Consider the following 18,767-nt stretch of genomic DNA (forward strand, 5'->3'; position numbering starts at 1 on the left):
GAATCATTACATTAAACCAGGAGCATTTCACTGCTGGAATCAAGCATGTTCAGACAGAGTTGATACATTAAAAAGAGAGTTGATTTCAGTCAAGATTTTATTCACAGATTGCAAGTCAGTAAATGGCATATTAGTCACAGAACAAAATTCACAACATTTCATTTAAACTCAAAGTGTGTGTTAGATGTGAGGGGTATAAAATAAAGTAATAACTTTTATAAAACGTGTTTTGGAATACTGTTGTGAATGAAGTATGATTGAGATCTATATGAGTGATTGATGTAAGTGTTGTGTAATAAATAGAAGCTAAATACAGAAGAAATCCTGTGTAAACACTTCAGAAGAATTCACTCTCTTCTGAATACACAATCATTATTGCTCATCTTTACAGATTCTTACATTTGTGCAAGTGTCATTTTCCACATGAAACCACAGCTTCCTCACACACAAAGATGCTTCTTTAGAATTTATATCAATCAGACACATGCCCACATAATAAAGCTGCACCATCAGATATATAAATAGGCAACACTTTAGGGAATACATATTCAACTATTAACTATGAGTTTTGCCTCAATAAACTCCTTATTACTGCTTATTTGATGGTAAGTAAGGTAGTTGCTGTAAGTGGTAATGTTTAGGTATGGGTGATTAAGAATATGGTCATGCAGAATGAAAAATTAATATATGCTTTAGAAGTACTAATAAACAGCCGCATGCTAATAAGCGACTAGCTAATAGTGAATATGTGTTCCCCAATCTCAAGTGTTATCATATGTATATTGTGACATTCATCAGAGTAAAACGGATTAAAGGAAAAGTAAAAAAAAATGGATGGAGGGGATTGGTTCTATCCATTGGTTGCTGATTGGATGGAGGGAGATCTGAATGCGAGTTTCAGTCGACTGTAAGAAAGAGGGATTTATGAGGACAAAATGACTGAAGTTGTTCTTACCAGAGAGAAGTGTCTTGTTTTCATTGGAAGTTAGGAAAAGTTAAAGGGAAAATTCACCCAAAAATGAAAATTCTGTCATTTACTCCCCCTCAGGTTGTTCCAAACCTGTATACATTTCTTTGTTCTGCTGTGTACACAAAGGAAGATACAGCATCAGGAAGAAAGTTTGTAACCAAGCAGATCTTGCCCCCCATTGACTACCATAGTAGGGGAAAAAAAATACTATGGTAGTCAATGGGGACAAGATCTGCTTGGTTACAAACATTCTTCCTGTTATCTTCCTTTGTGTATAGCAGAACAAAGAAATTTATACAGGTTTGGAACAACCTGAGGGGGAGTAAATGACAGAATTTTCATTTTTGGGTGAATTTTCCCTTTAACTTTTCCTAACTTCCAATGAAAACAAGACACTTCTCTCTGGTAAGAATTTTTCATTTTTGGGTGAACTATCCCTTTAAGACATATTTAATTTACATTTTAGAAATAAGCTCAAATAAAGTTTTTAAAAAATATGAAACATATGGATGAATTGTTCACTATGAGATCAATTATCATTTCTTGGCAAATTTAAACCTTAAATATGTCAGCTATTAAATCTGACACTATGGTGTGATCATTGTGTTGAAAGTGCATGCACACAGTGTCTGACTCATTCTTTGTTTCTCTATTAGTGCTCAGCTGTCTGAAAATAGAAACAGGCAACTCCTTAATTCTCTAGTCCTGCTTTAAAATCATTCTGCATGTACTTAAAGGTCTTTCAAACAATTAACAGGTTTTCTTCTCAAACTGGTTACACAAAACCCTCAATAATAAAATGTACATGGTTGTTTCAATCTCTTTAAAATGCTCACCATTAAATTGACTATATTCTTTGTTGACGTTCAGCGTTTAACTTTGATTGGAGCGTATTCAGTGTGCTCTGATGGGTTACTCTCTGTGTGAGCTGGTGTGGATGCTGTTTTAACATGGACTACAGCAGAATACGTCACGTCATCCTGTAGAGAGAGGAAAAGATGAGATGATTGCTGAAACAGTATTCAATAAGTTACGTAACCATTGTGCAATAGTGAGTTTGTGCTGACCGGATTGTCTTGTTCTCCTTTTAGTTCTTCATTACTGGTCACCTTTTTCACATTTCTGCCTCCTACAACATAAAACATCTTAGTCAGAATGTTTTAATGTCAATTTGAAACATAAGAGACATCAGTCTAAATATGTTGGTTTTCAATATTAGTTGGTTTTGTACCAATTATTCTATAGTGTTTAGAGAGTACAGCTCCATTAGCTGGTCATTTACGAGTATATCTGTATAGAGCGTGATTGTGTGTTCACGTACCTCTGCATCTCCAGTAGATAAATGCCAGTAATGTCAGTAACAGAACTGAGAGAATCACCCCCAACAGAATAAAAACATCTGTGGAGAAAACAGAAAGGACATGACAAATGCATTTTTTAAATGCAGTACAAGTATTACACAATAAAAAAAAGCTAAAAATAAACACTTGAAAGAAAATTAGAAAACACATTATCGTAATCATTATTGTATAATGAAAAGCAAACCAAGCCTATGACTTACACTGATGTGTGTGGTGTGGTTGGTGAGGTGGTGTAAGTTCTCGTGTTTGGTGTGAAGGTTGATGTGTTGACAAACTGATGGGTGTATGGATGTGTGGTTTCTCTATTCAGAGAAGAATAACTGTCAATATTAATATAACAATGCAAACAGCATACAAGTTTACCTCATTCTTTTAAATATGTAGATTCTTCATAAACAAAATCAATAGTAATGATGATCAAAATAACATCAACACAGAACAAAACTACCTTCAACATGAAGTCTGTTGAAGACTTTTTGAGACGAGACAGAACAATAATAGTCTCCTTCGTCCTCTGCGGTCAGTGCTGATATGTGTAGAGAGAGATTTCCTGGAGTTGTTTGATTTAACAGTTTGACTCTGTTCTTGTGGCTCTCAATCTTTTCATTTGGGTAAATTTCCAAATAAGTGTTCTTTACAGAATACATCCATTGTATCTGTTCAGGTTTAGCCAGTAGTTCAGTGCAGGAGCAGGGCAGAACCACAGACTCTCCTGCATATCCAGTCACTGCATTTGTTGACTCTGTGTTCTGAACCAAATTACAGCCTAAAAAAAAAATTATACAAGAAAAGAGCCATGAATGACCCACACTGTAAGCACACAAGTGAAACTCAAAGGTCAATGAATTTAAAGTCTGTCACTGGTTATTCAAAATTCTTAGTTTATCTTTTTTATTGTCTGAATAATAATTTTGTAAAAAAAAAAACAAAAAAAACAATTGAATGTCTATTCCTGAACTATCAATCATGTCTAACAAGAGCTATTCATATTTCTAGAAGAAGCATTCACTTACCCTTAACTGTTAACAGAACGGATGTAATAGAATGTCGTTCAGTCTTACACATATAGTACCCTTGATCTTCCATTCTGAGTTCAGAAATGAGAAGAGACAGATTTTGTGGAGAACTTTCATTAAACAGCTCAAGTCTGCCTCTGTACTTCTCATCCTCAAATACTTCAATCCATTGTTTTCCACTGCGGTGAAACTGCCATGTGAATGCCGTGGCTGTAGACTGAGGATCAGCACAGGAGCAGGGCAGCACCACTGAACCACCTGTGTATCCTGATATTTCTTTTGTCTGATTCTCATCTGAAAGAATACAGCCTGAAAACAATAGAGCTTATTAAAAGCTTACAAATGGGCTTTACTGGAATATATAATAGTCAGGAAAAAAGCTGAGAAGACCCTTCAGGTTTCTATTAATGAGTTTATTGTGCTTATAGATCTCTAATTCTGTTCTTTGAAGGAACTGGATATATGGCATTTTAATATCAACAACTTTATTTCTGAAGGGTTTTCTATCAGAAACTTGTAGTTTAATGCAATGTAAAATATGTTAATGTAAATTAACATGATTTAGAAAATTTTGCGAGGGCCTTTATTCAAACCTTAGGAACTTTTAATGAACATAGAAAGACAATGTTGATTGTCAGATTGAGCTGCCTTCCTGATTTATTATAAAACAACCACATTCCTATCACAACTATGAAATACAATTTTCAGTTTTCTTAAAAGATGCTTTATTTTTTATAATTGTTTTTAGAGCTGTTTTCATTTTTAAATTGATGTTTTAAATAACTACAACCACTTGATCTCAAACCAGTTCCTCCTACATTAAAAAATAAACAAATAAAAATAAAAGTCTTAACTTACCAGTACTAAAATGAATCATAAAGATGAAAAGATATGAATGGTCCTTCATGACTGCTTCTCACTCACTAATGGCACAACTCTATTTTTGTGTCGACTCTGTCTTTCTTTTTTCTTTTTTTAAGTTCCTGTTAACTCTTACATTTCAGAAACTCTAACTTCCTGTTTCATGATACATCTCCATATTTTTTCCCCCATTTTCAAGCAATATTTGTACAGTTTACTCACTTGACTGTGTTCTTTCATTTCTTTTCTTATTCACGGCCTTTTCATATAATCAAACAGCAGGACTATCTTGGTGGTGCGGGTCAAATATTCTTTAAATAAAGCATCAAATGAGTCATAAATCAAAAACATTGTTTTAAAAATTTAGACTACTGTATGTTTATATACTGTATGGCTTATTTACAGCTCTTTGTTGGCCTTGTGTCAGAAATAATTGAGTGTGTTTGGAGGCTGGAAAGTATGGAATGCCAAGTCGGGCAAAATTAAAAATAAATACATAAATAAATATACAAAGAAATGTAAAAAAGCAAAAATAAATAAATAAATATATAAATAAATATACACAGAAAAGCAAAAAAAAAAATGTATTTATACATTTTATTTATTTATACATTTATTCACTTCGATTTTTATTTATTTCCACATTTATTTATTTATTTATTTATTTAAGTATTTTTTCCATATTTGTTCATTTCTTCATTTCTTTATTTCTACATTTCTTTATTTTTTTTACATTTATGTATTTTTACAATTCTTTGTCCGTAGGGTAATGAGGAGGGTGTGGTTTACCTCAGACATAGTAATCGAGCTCAGAGTAGGTGAGGGTGAAGCGTTGAGGCCACAGTGACACCTTGTGGTGTAGCCGAAATACAAGAAGTGTAATTTGTTGATACTGGGATGAATGACTTGGATGGGTAGTATGGCCAAAATCTTATATCATGGGTTAAGTCATATAATATCACCCTAAATGTACTGTGTGACGTGGATAGGCTACTCTTTATTCCGGACATGGCCATAGAACATCGTCTGGTCTGGATTTGTAAAATGTCCTGGGGCTGGCAAACATGAACAGCAATATCTTCAACAGATCTGATAACAGGGACTCTGAAATGGAAGCGCTTGTTATTTCCAATTATTAATCATTTGAATGAATGGGCTTGCATTTTATTGAGATTCGGACACCAGTAAGAACACGGAAAGGAATCAGCGCACATGCTACAGTGAAGTCGACGCAAGCATATTGATCAATGCATTTGAAACGACACCACAAATTCACTTCACATTCATATTTCCTACAAATTCACTTCACATTCACCGGTAAGAACACGTGACACAACATGTGACAAATGCTTAAAATACAATGCATATTTCAAAGATCTAAAATAGAACAAGGCGTCGGTTACAGTAGAACATTTTGTCGCGTCGCGTCACTTCCCATGTGGACAGTCACAGCATCACTGATTATAATGGGTTTTCTATTTATTGATATTCTGAAAAGAATAACGAGATACAAACCTGTAAATATTCAATCGACTTTTTTTTTTTTTTTCTCTTTTGAGGCGCGTTAACCATGACAATAATTTAGCAGACGCAGGGATACACAGACTAGAACACTATCCCAGTATCAACAAGCTACACTTCTTGTAATTTGGCTACACCACAAGGTGTCACTGTGGCCTCAACGCTTCACCCTCGCCTACTCTGAGCTCGATTGCTATGTCTGAGGTAAACCACACCCTCCTCATTACCCTATGGACAAAGAAATGTAAAAATACATAAATGTAAAAATAAAGAAATGTAGAAATAAAGGAATGTAGAAATGAATAAATGTGGAAATAAACAAACATGGAAATAAATAAATAAATGTATAAATAAAAAAAAATCGAAATGAATAAATGTATAAATAAATAAAAGAAAAAATAAATAAATGTGGAAAAAAAATATATACATAAGGAAATAAATGTATAAATAATTATTTATTTTAGTTTTTTTGCTTTTCTATTTCTATTTATTTATATATTTATTTATTTATTTTTGCTTTTTTGCATTTCTTTGTATATTTATTTATGTATTTATTTATTTTTAATTTCAGCAGACTTGGTCTGCCGAAAATTAAAAATAAATAAATACATAGGAAAGAGCAGAACTAAAAGCCACAGACCTTCAGAAGAAACATGAAGAGAAGCTCTGAAGATGACACAGATGCTCACTCATCAAGAACACACAGATGACTAAAATTATTTCTCCAGGAACTCGTGAAAATGCTTCTGTTTTGCCCTGTTGTTTTATTCATTATACTCTGTTTTGTTATAAGAACATCTATGCAATTTGTAATTGTTGTGTAAAAAGCCTGAGTGAAGCAACATGCACAAGAAAACAGAAGAGCACATGATCAGTAGCTCTTGTGTATCTCACATCTGCAGCAGTCATTTTGCACATGAAACCACAGACACCCTCACATACACAAATACACTCAGTTGCTTCCTTACTATTAATATCAATAACACACATGCCCATACAGTAAATTTGCATCACCCCGTTATAATTCCTCTTATTATAATTAGTTGCTAACACTTTAGAATACTGTTCCGTCATTAATAATCATGAATATATATAAAGGTTCATTATTAAGGAGAATAATGTATAATTTATTCTAAAGTGAAGACCATGGAATCACCCAAAACCTTACAAAACCTCAAAATCTTACAGTGATTTCAGTCATTACTAGGAAGTTATCTTGCTGTTCACTTTAGAATCCAAATCATTAGCAGTTCCTTTTGAAGGATTTAGTAATACTTGAGTTGTTACTTGTGGGTTACCATGATCTTCACTTTAGAATTAATTATACATTATGCATTATTCACATTAATTATGAACCTGTATATAGTAGTTCTTATAGTCCTCTGGGAAGTATGGAAAAAATAGTAGTTATTGATTATCTAAAAGTGAACTACCTCATTCAACTGAACACTAATACTTACTAAGTTAATCAGAGTTTCTTGTTAGTTAATAGTAATTAATAGAATGTTAATATTGCTTTACTCATTTGTTCCTGTGTAGTTCTTCATTAATGATGGAACAGTATTCTGAAGTGTTTCCGATTTTGTCTGTCTGTCACTCATTCCCATTAAACAAACTAATCATAAGGAATTATTGCACACTCATCTGTATTCCTTTTATAGTTTACACCAGAAAAGCCTATTGATTATTCTTTCATCCTGTTTCTATATGTGGACAAGCTTTGTGTAAATATAGAAAGTGCGATTTGAACAAAAATTCTTTGGTATAGGAGGAGAATCATACATTTGATAATGAACCATAATAAATTTAAAGCGTCCATTTCGTCCCCTTGGAATTATAAGGTTCTATCTGACATTTTTGTTAAAATTGAGTTATTCACATATTCATATTCTGTGACAACTTATTTACATTATGTGATGTTCCTTTTTTTAAGTTGTATACATGTTGGTACTTTTTTTTTTAGAAAACAAAAAGGTTCTATCTACAAAGTCAAACTCTAACTTGGTTCTATAAGGTTCTATCTGAGTGAGCCAATCAGCACTTTGAATGCACACACGAGGACCAATCAGGATCAGCTTTCTTTGTCATGTTGCCGGACTGCGCAGCAATAGCAGAAGAGAGCACAGAAAAACGCTAAATCAGTGAAGAGAAGACTAAATAATTTCGCACAACGCAATGTTTATTAGAAACCTCATGATCAATTATTTTATTTATGATCTTGTCAATGACAGCAGCACAAATTTCAGTCTTTTTGTGTGTTTTGCTGTATCTGTTGCTGAGGAGTTATTTTCAGTTAGACACCACGCTAGCCAGCAGCGCTATTAAGAGGATATAGGTCTGGGTTTTGTAGTCTATTTGCTTTATTCCAGTCACGTCATTGTCATACAAGGGAAAGTTATAAATATATTAGGTTATTTTTTAACCTTGATCCATCCTGTGTACTTGTATTGAGCTGTATAGCTATAAAGCTCTACACTATGGCTTACTGGATTAAAGTATATACTAGATTAAGTGAGATGAAATGTTAAATTTTACATTGTTGGTAATGTTGAAGTAATTTAATTATTTTAAATGTGAAATATTTTTAATTATATATAGTTATATATATTAACTTTGTTAAACACCTTTGCTGAAGCATTGTCTGTTTTCTTGCAGTTTTTTAGTCTTAAAATGTACTAAATTTTACTATATTAAGCCTTAAAGGTCAAATAGTCAACAATTTAATTGATGGGTTCTTAATTACAACAATAAACATGCATGTTATTTCAACCATACTGATGTCTGTAGAGAAAGCCATTGTACATATCCCACTTTCTGTGGAATAAAGTCCTGCTCAGATGTATTACAGTAGCTGCTTTCTATCTAAACAAAAGGAAAATTAAACTTAATAGTTCCTGCAATAATGTGTTACATTACCCATCATATTCAAATTTAACATCAGCACTGGACAAAATATTTAGCACTGCCTTTTATGCTTAACTTGAACAAGAAAAAAATATTCATTTAAAATATGAAATGTCATAAAAACCATTAAATTTAAATTTCCCATGCATGTCAACACATTGTTACAACACTAATTTTATGTTTAAAACAAATTATAAGCAAACTGTTTGTGTTTCTTGAAAATTATTGTTTCAATTAATTTTTTGCCAGATTTATAATTTCACCTTTTATAATTCCAAGCGAAAAGGGTTTTTTTTAGAATTAGAAGGTTCTATCTGCATTTGACCCATTCCAAAAATCCCCATTTAAAAATTTGAGAGGATTTTGATATTGTATATTTAGAATACAATAATATAGGGTCCCTGTCATTTTCATGTTTGAAAGAAACTTGTTCCCCATATAGTTTTTGCTATATGGAATGCAAAAACTTTAAAGGTCAATATCTCAAAACTGCTCAGAACGCAGATAGAACCTTATAATTCCAAGGGGACGATTTGTCTCTATTTGTCAAAACAAGTATATTTTTATGAACAACAAAACCAACTTCATGGTTTGATGAAAACACACACAAAGTGACAGAGACAGAGAAACATCTTCCTTGTTCCTCCATTCTTGCTGACCAGCCTGGTCTCATTGTTAATACGTAGGTATTAATACGTAACTTTCAAAGACACAAAACGTACATTTTTGTACGTTTAGAGGTGCTAAAACGTACAATATTGACGTAATTATGGCACTAAAACGTAAAAATACTTACGTTTTTACAGCGAAAAAACGTAAAATATTTACGAATCTTTCATGTCATAAAGATATATGTGTAATTTCCATTTTATCGTTTTGTAGATAAATGTAAGATCCCTAATCCCCATCCCGAACTTAAACCTACCCATTTTATACAGAATGTTAAAAGAATAAAACATAAAGAACAGAAATGTGTAGGAAAATTACAATTTTAGTGAAAATATAACATTAAAACGATATTTTGAGCCACTAATCCTACACCTACCCCTAAACCTACCCATAACCATTTCTTTAAACTACCTACTGTTATAAATAAAAGAATGACAGACAAACAAGCGTAATCACAATAATTTATTTTTGGCGAAAATGTCAAAAGTGGTACCAAAAGTAGTTCAAATGATGATGAGTTCCAGTCACAGTCCTCTCTGGCTGTAGGGTACAGAACAGAATTTAATTTATTAATCCATGAAAATATGATAAATCCGGCTTCACTCCGTGAAGGCGCGCACTCATTTCAAATGTCAATCCACTGAAACACGGCATGTCGCAATCTGTGACGAAGCAGGTGAGAACCAATGAGCGTTCGATATCAGTGGCGTAAACCATGTCGTATCGCTTCTCTAGGGTGGCGCTATTTTCAAATTTGAATCATAACGAGCGCGAGCTTTGACTGTGACTGTTGCTGTTGCTGAGAATGAAGATGAAGATCGATGGATAAAGGACTGAATTTGGATCTGTTCCTTACAAACATATGGATACTAAAGATTTAGAGTACAGCGAACAAATAAAATGGATGTGATTTGTGAATTTATGTTGTGCTTTGGTGTATCTTATGGTTGTATTGTCAGTCACTGCATAGGAGAAAACGCCTTCTGTGTCTCACAGCAAACAAACTAAATATTACAAAATGGTTAAAGAATTACAGAAATTTTATTCATAAGGTTTCAAATTGTAGTCTTGTTTAACCTTATGTAATCCTCCGAAACGAGCAGCACAAGTCACGAACAGAAATGTTATTTCATATTAAGTAGATGAGTAAACTGCTTTCAATAAATTCGACTAAAAACATCGTTAAATCATTAAAGCCACGATATTTAATATTAATACATGGGAATTCATATACATTCACATTTTACGTTACATGATTTACGTTTTTTTTTTTGCTGTTAATACGTAAGTATTTTTACGTTTTAGTGCTATAAATACGTCGATGTTGTACGTTTTTGTGTGTATGAAAACGTAAGTAAATGTACGTGTTTTAGAACCACAATTTACGTAAAAATACATACGTTTTCTCATGAGATCACGTTGTGCTGACACTCATTTCTGCCTTCTTTCAAGTCCTTTTAACAGCAGGTTTTGAATACATAACTGAAAAATGCTCATTAGATTCATTATATTCTAAATACAGTTACAGACAAGAATTTTTTCATGTTTCAATGGTTGCTTTTAATCATGTGACTTTTTGTACATGTATATCCTCAAAATGCTGTAAAGATTAAAATAATATTAAAAAAAAACTGGTTGGGGGGGGGGGGGGGGGGGCAATACTGTCATTTCAAGTCCGTTTAGCATTGGTGTTGACATACTCGGTGAGCTGTACTGGGACATTCAGTGTGTGATCAGGTGTGGAAGCCATTTCAACATAGACTACAGCAGAACTTGCCTCTTCATCCTGAAGAAAGAGGAAAAGATTGTGTTCATACCTAACTTTACACTTGCACACACTTGCACCAATATCAATTGCCTTTTTATTCTGTGGTGGAAACAATCTTCCATAAATATTCTCAGCCAGCGAGTTATGAAACATTTAAACACCAGACTTCAGCTTAAAACTTCTTATATCTTCATATAACAGTAAATTCTGGCACTCAAAAGTTTAGAGGTGCTTTTTTAAAAACAAAAAGAGTTCAAAATAATAAAATCAGCTTATCCAGATGTCAATAAAAAAAATGATTTAACATATCGATATATCATATTTTGAAGATGCTTGTGTTTATATTTTCTTCAACATTTATTTACACAATTAATAAAACTTTAAACTTTTTTTTTTATTTTTTTACTGAATCAGGAACAAGAAACCAGTGGTTTTTAAACCAGAATTTTGTTAGGGCCCATTAGGGGGTCATTTAGAATATACTGTAGAATGTGTGTGTTTATGTACCTTTGAATATCTAGAAGATAACGCCAGAAATGGCAGGATCAGTGCTAATGGAAACACTGCCACTAGAATGAAAACATCTGTGGAGAAACAAACAGTTCACATGTTCATGGGAAAAAGACATTATTCTAATCATCATTAATGAATCATCATTAATTTCAACGTTAATGAAAAGCAAACCAAGCCTATGACTTACATTGAGGTGTGTGGTGTGATTGTCGAGGAGTGTGGTGTGATTGTTGAGTTGGTGTAAGTTCTCGTGTTTGGTGTGAAGGTTGATGTGTTGATAAACTGATGGGTGTAGAGATGTGTGGTTTCTCTGTTCAGAGGAGAATAACTGTCAATATTAATATAACAATGCAAACAGCATGTCATCTTACAAGTTTACCTCATTCTTTTAAATATGTAGATTCTTCATAAACAAAATCAATAGTAATGATGATCAAAATAATGTCAACACAGAACAAAACTACCTTCAACGTGAAGTCTGTAGAAGACTTTTTGAGACGAGACAGAACAATAATAGTCTCCTTGGTCCTCTGCGGTCAGTGCTGATATGTGTAGAGAGAGATTTCCTGGAGTTGTTTGATTTAACAGTTTGACTCTGTTCTTGTGGCTCTCAATCTTTTCATTTGGGTAAATTTCCAAATAAGTGTTCTTTACAGAATACATCCATTGTATCTGTTCAGGTTTAGCCAGTAGTTCAGTGCAGGAGCAGGGCAGAACCACAGACTCTCCTGCATATCCAGTCACCGCATTCGGCTTTGTGTTCTGAACCAAATTACAGCCTAAAAAAAAGATTTATACAAATTATGTTCAAATTACATTTCAGTTCAAACTGCATTAAAATGTTTTCAGCATAATGTTTAATAATTGCAGTTGCAAACAAACAAACAAAAACAAACAAATAAAAAAGCCTTGAATGACCTTCATTGTTGTGAGCACAGTTGAAACAAGGTCAACAGATGTACTATTTAAAGTCTGTCACTGGTTCAACAAAATTTCTTGGTGTATCTTTTTCATTCTCTGAATATTTCAGAATTTTAGGAAAGACAAAATAATGTCTATTCCTGAGCTATCTATCATGTCTAACAAGAACGATTCATATTTCTAGAAGAAGCATTCACTTACCCTTAACTGTTAACAGAATGGATGTACTAGAACGTTGTTCAGTCTTACACATATAGTACCCTTGATCTTCCATTCTGAGTTCAGAAATGAGAAGAGACAGATTTTGTGGAGAACTTTCATTAAACAGCACAAGTCTGCCTCTGTAATTCTCATCCTCAAATACTTGAATCCATTGTTTTCCACTGCGGTGAAACTGCCATGTGAATGTCTTGGCTGTAGACTGAGGATCAGCACAGGAGCAGGGCAGCACCACTGAACCACCTGTGTATCCTGATATTTCTTTTGTCTGCTTCTCATCTGAAAGAATACAGCCTGAAAACAATAGAGCTTATTAAAAGCTTACAAATGAGCTTTACTGGAATATATAATAGTCAGGAAAAAAGTTGAGAAGACCCTTCAGGTTTCTATTAATGAGTTTATTGTGCTTATAGATCTCTAATTCTGTTCTTTGAAGGAACTGGACGCATGGCATTTTAATATCAACAACTTCATCTCTGAAGGATTTTCAGTCAGAAACTTGTAGTTTAATGCAATGTAAAATATGTTAATGTAAACATGATTTTGAAAATTTTGCGAGGGCCTTCATTCAAGCCTTAGAAACTTTTAATGAACATAAAAAGACAATGTTGCTCAAATCTCATCAGATTGTGCTGCCTTCCTGATTTATTATAAAACAACCAAAATATCTGTTTCATCCTTAAGGAATTCAAAGACCATTTCAGTTTGAATATCTCTGCAATTGACAAATTCATTCAGCATTCTGCAGGTGTGAATACACAGTCCTATTTTGGAAAAACTATGAAATACAATTTTCAATTTTCTTAAAAGATGCGTTATTTTTTATAATTGTTTTTAGAGCTGTTTTCATTTTTAAATCTTAAATAACTACAACCACTTCACACTGATCTCACACCAGTTCCTCCTAAATAAAAAATAAATAAAAATAAAAGTCTTAACTTACCAGTACTAAAATGAATCATAAAGAGGAAAAGATATAAATGGTCCTTCATGACTGCTTCTCACTCAGTAATGGCACAACTCTATTTTGTGTCGACTCTGTCTTTCTTTTTTCTTTTTTTAAGTTCCTGTTAACTCTTACATTTCAGAAACTCTAACTTCCTGTTTCATGATACATCTCCGTATTTTTTTTCCCATTTTCAAGCAATATGTGTACAGTTTACTCACTTTACTGTGTTCTTTAATTTTTTTTCTTATTCACGGCCTTTTCAAATAATCAAACAGCAGGACTATCTTGGTGGTGCGGGTCAAATATTCTTTAAATAAAGCATCAAATGAGTCATAAATCAAAAACATCTAGTTTTAAAAATTTAGACCGCTGTATGTTTATATACTGTAAGATTTATTTACAGGTCATTGTTGGCCTTGTGTCAGAAATAATTGAGTGAGTTTGGAGGCTGGAAAGAACAGAACTGAAACAAGCCACAAACCTTCAGAAGAAACATGAAGAGAAGCTCTGAAGATGACACAGATGCTCACTCATCGAGGACACACAGATGACCACAATTATTTCTCCAGGAACTCATGAAAATGCTTCTGTTTTGCCCTGTTGTTTTATTCATTATACTCTGTTTTATGAGCTCATCTATGCAATGTGTAATTGTTGTGTAAAAAGCCTGAGTGAAGCTTGCACAAGAAAACAGAAGAGCACATGATCAGTAGTTCTTGTGTATCTCACATCTTTATAAATTCTTACGTTTGTCATTTTGCATATATAACCACAGACGCCCTCACATACACAAAAATAAACTCAGTTGCTTCCTTAAAACACGTATTTATCGCGCACATGCCCACACAATAAAGTTGCATCACCCCGTTATAATTCCTCTAATTAAAATTAGTTGGTAACACTTTAGAATACTGTTCCAATATTAATGAATAATTACACAGGAACAACTGAGTAAAGCAATAAACTGATTAATGAACTGGTAGGTATTAATATTCAGTTGAATTAGGTAGTTCACTATTAGCTAATCAATAACTATTATTTTCATACCTCCCAGAGGACTATAAGAACTACTATATACAGGTTCATAATTAATGAGAATAATGCATAATGTATAATTAATTCTAAAGTGAAGATCATGGTATCACCCAAAACCTTACAAAACCTCAAAAACTTACAATGACTTGACTGTCCTCCAAAAAAAAAAAAAAAAACGACCCTATTGGTCGTTTTTCAACCACCTTATTACGACCTATATTTACATTTTAAAGTCATGCGCCCTCTAGCTGGCGTAAAAATAATGACTGAGGTCCTGTCCCAAATGGCACACTTCATGTGCACTTTCAGTGTTGTGGACTTGCAATGGCCGCTGCGTGCGCATGTCCGTTAAGTCCACAAGACCGTAGTGTGTCCCATTCATCATTTAAGCTTAAAGAAGGGTGCTCGTGAGCGCCCCCTTTGCGGCTGCTATGCGCTCTTGATGCGCACTTCAGCTGAGCCCGCAAGTCTGTGAGCTACGCAGAGGACTTTACCCGGCAGTCAAAGCGGCATTACGTTGTGAAAGTGCAGACTCAGAGGAAGACCGTGAGGGTTTAGGGTGCCATAGAGTACCTCAGGGATGACGTGTTTTTGTAGGAAAAACCCGGAAGCGAGTTAGCATTTTAGGACTTCCGGTTCCATCGCCCCGAAGTCAATGGGTTTTTTGAATGGGTTTTTTGCTAAATCGCCTGAAATAAGGTCTGTGGTTAACAAAGCCTCTAAATATTTTCACATTTTGATCTATGACATAAAACACACCAGTTATAACCCGCTTGTGATTTTTTAAAACTTTTATTGTGTCTTAAAAACAGCGGCTGCTAACAAATTGCTAAAAGGGACTACTTCCTTTGGCGGGGACTTTAGACGTCATCATGACAAACAGGACATTTGGACATTTTTTTAAATAAAGTTTGAGGAAGCTTGGTGGTGGTGACGTTGATCCGCGACCATGGTGCTGTAGTCCGTTTATAGCCTACTGTTAGCTTTTTATATCTGACGACTTTATTTAGGCTTCAAAATGTATAAATGTTGTGTTAACTTGTAAAGATTATCTTGATAGACAAAACGTGTAAGTGTCATAACCCTTTGTTAAACACAGAGCTTATTTTTTGCGATTTTCCAAAAGTCTATGGGAAAAATGCATTGGCTTTCGATCGAGTGAACCCGTGCGCTGCTAACTTCTGGGTTGGCCTACAAAAACACGTCATCCCTGAGGTACTCTATTTGGGACAGGGCCGGTGTCGAATTACATCTGTCATCATGAAATGACGTATGACTGTCGTTACCAATCAAAATGCGTGTTCATTTAAATGCAATGTGTGGACTTTTTACACCATTTTTCCTATTTCAATTTAGCAAAACTCATTTTTTTTTTTTTTTTTTTTTTTATTAACGACTAGCTTTGGGTTTTGAATAACTGTGTGTATATGATATATCCAAAAATTGAACATTATGACAAAGGTGTTTGCAACATAAGACTCTCTGCTTTTGAGATGTGTTCGTGATATTTTGAATGCGGTGCTTAATTTTGCATTTTGTGTGTGAAATTCTTGGATTTGTGTGTAAGGTTTTGGAAAAAAAGAGGCAAAGTTTTGAAAATGTGTGTAAGCAGTTGAAAAAAAAAAAAAAAACGAATTCTAAAGTGAAGATCATGGTATCATCCAAAACCTTACAAAACCTCAAAATCTTACAGTGACTTCAGTCATTATAGGGAGTTATCATGCTGTTTTTTCATGCTGAATTTGTTATGCATTCTGCTGTACAAAATCTATGATTGCTGTAGCTTCGTTTGATATGCGAATACAAAACGAAAAGCCTCTTTCCTTTTATAGAGATCAGCAAAACTCGTCTCTGAATAAAAGCAAATCTCATATTGACTAGCTTCTTATATGCTTAGTAAATCACTCTGAGTATTAAAACAGACTGTTCACCGACACGTGAATTAAACCTCATGTATTGTTACTTCATAATGAACCGATAAAGCAGACCACACGAAAACGATAGACATAGCATAAAAAGACCGTTTCACTTATCTTGATTGATTGGAAGCAGCCAAGCAAGCAGAGAGACGGACCTGGAAGCTGCGTTTAAGTAATGCGCCTTATTTGAGAGTTGCCAATTGAGCCCATAGAAATCAGATCAGCTGATATGGGTGGGGTTGGAATTTGCGAATCAGCTGATAGCGGAGCTTGACTACGAGGCCTGCCTGAACTAACGCAGAATGCTTGATTTTTGGGTGAACTAACCCTTTAGTATCTGCTAACACTTCATTTTGATGCTCCCCAACAGACATTTGTGGACTATCAAAATAAAGTATAAGCGCATTTAATTTTAAAAGCTCTATCCCAACCCAGATCAACTGCAAACTATTTTCTATTTCTGCCATAAAGATTCTATGCATTTAAATTCTTGTTAGAGATATACTGTAGTTTACACTTTAAGTCTTTTTCGTTTAAAATGATTTCAATTGACCAGCCACCATTTCTGATCGTTTACAATCTATATAAAAAGTCTTTACAAAAACATGCTTGTTGTATGAAAAAAGAAAACCCATTTAAAAACACTTTAATTTTCCTTAAATAAAAAAATCTGAACTCACCAGTACTGAAAGGTACTCCCGAGGCATCAAAAATTGAAGCATGGTCAAGCGCCCCCAGCGTCGCTTGGGATACGCCAAAGGTGCCCCTCGGCGTCACTCTATAGACGAACTGGGAACTCCATTGCTTTCAATAGGAAACCTTTAGCGTCAAAAACAGACGTGAATTTGAAATCACGCTGAAGAGGTCTCATTCAGAACACATCGCGATATTTGGCAATAATGATATTGCACCAAACAATGCACCAAAAGTTGCATATACTTTTCTGTTGAAGAATTATATAGTTTAATAAATAAAAAATAAACAGCAAAGGCAGTTCAGAACATTTATTGAACAAAAGTGGGCTCTGTACATGGCTGACAGGTGAGCATAGTCGAAGGACAGGTGAAAAGACTGGTAACCAGAATGAGTCCAGGAAAGATCAACAAATCCAGGAGAGATGCAAGCGCAGAAACCTTGAAGCATGAGTCCGAAACCTGTAGACATCCTGGGACCAGAGAGAGTTGAACTGCAAGCACAGGTAAACTGGGCAGAGAACAGAGCAGATCGGAGCTTGATATGACAGACCGGGACTGACCAGAGTGACTAGTGAGCAGACAGGAGAAATTAGTCTTCTCAAAAGGTCCTGTGCGCGTGATCTCAAAATGGTAAAATTCTGATTTTTTTTCGTAAAAGGCTCTATGTAATATTTGTTGTTTGAAACAGATGGAAAATTGTCAGGCCTGTCCTGCAGTTCTATGGGTGTTTTGCCCTCCAGGTCTCTGCTCCAGGTCACCTGACTGAAAGCTATGAGTAAGAAAATAGCCTGTTGAGTAAAGAAATAAAAGAAAATCAATATAAGAATAATTGCTTGATTTCAACCCTAGCAAAGATTTACATGCATAACATACACTACCGTTCGTAAGTTTGGGTCTGTAAGATTTTTTTTTTATGTTTTTGAAGGAATTCACTTACTTTCCAAGGGTACATTCATTGTATTTTATCAAAAATACAATATAAACAGTAATATTTAAATTATTCTAATTTAAAATAACTAGTATTACAATTGTAATTTATTTCTGTGATCAAAGCTGAATTTTCAGCATCATTACTCTAGTCTTCAGTGTCACATGATCCTTCAGAAATCATTCTAATATGATGATTTGCTGCTCAAGAAACATTTCTAATTATTATCACTGTTGAAAACAGTTGTGCTGCTGCATATTTACGTGGATTACATATCTTTACTGTCATATTTGATTGCACAGTGCAATTAATCATATTTGATTAATTGCACTGTCTCTTCCTCTTCCACCTGCACTGTCTCCTCCTCTGTCTCCTCCTCTAATGGGCCTACACTTTTCGCCACCTTCTCTGGGCCAGCATCCTGTAACCTGGCCTTTTTAGGGGGCTTTCCTCTCAGGGTGAATGAGAGGTTTCCTATTGAAAGCAATGGAGTTCCTAGTTCATCCATAGAGTGACGC

General features: G+C 34.2%; 1 protein-coding gene across 5 annotated transcripts; it reads right to left on the bottom strand.

Moving 5' to 3' along the window:
• Positions 1–79: 79 nt before the first annotated feature.
• LOC127502186 (polymeric immunoglobulin receptor-like) lies at positions 80–13,795 on the bottom strand. 5 transcript variants are annotated; one of them, XM_051874831.1, is made up of 8 exons: positions 13,667–13,786; positions 12,706–13,017; positions 12,048–12,362; positions 11,771–11,893; positions 2,292–2,369; positions 2,038–2,099; positions 1,807–1,950; positions 80–905 (listed from the first exon to the last, which is right to left on the bottom strand). In XM_051874831.1, the coding sequence occupies exons 1-7, from the start codon at positions 13,713–13,715 to the stop codon at positions 1,837–1,839; spliced, it is 1,053 nt and encodes a 350-aa protein (XP_051730791.1). In that variant the 5' UTR covers positions 13,716–13,786; the 3' UTR covers positions 80–905; positions 1,807–1,836. The 5 variants fall into 5 exon arrangements, with proteins under 5 accessions (XP_051730791.1, XP_051730792.1, XP_051730794.1 ...); XM_051874832.1 differs by lacking the exons at positions 11,771–11,893; positions 12,048–12,362 and adding exons at positions 2,532–2,633; positions 2,780–3,097 and having other exon boundaries at positions 80–1,950; positions 13,667–13,795; XM_051874834.1 differs by lacking the exons at positions 11,771–11,893; positions 12,048–12,362; positions 12,706–13,017 and adding exons at positions 2,532–2,633; positions 2,780–3,097; positions 3,345–3,656 and having other exon boundaries at positions 80–1,950; positions 13,667–13,745.
• Positions 13,796–18,767: the final 4,972 nt, after the last annotated feature.

Source organism: Ctenopharyngodon idella, chromosome 20 (genome assembly GCF_019924925.1).
Source record: "Ctenopharyngodon idella isolate HZGC_01 chromosome 20, HZGC01, whole genome shotgun sequence".
NCBI lineage: Eukaryota > Metazoa > Chordata > Actinopteri > Cypriniformes > Xenocyprididae > Ctenopharyngodon > Ctenopharyngodon idella.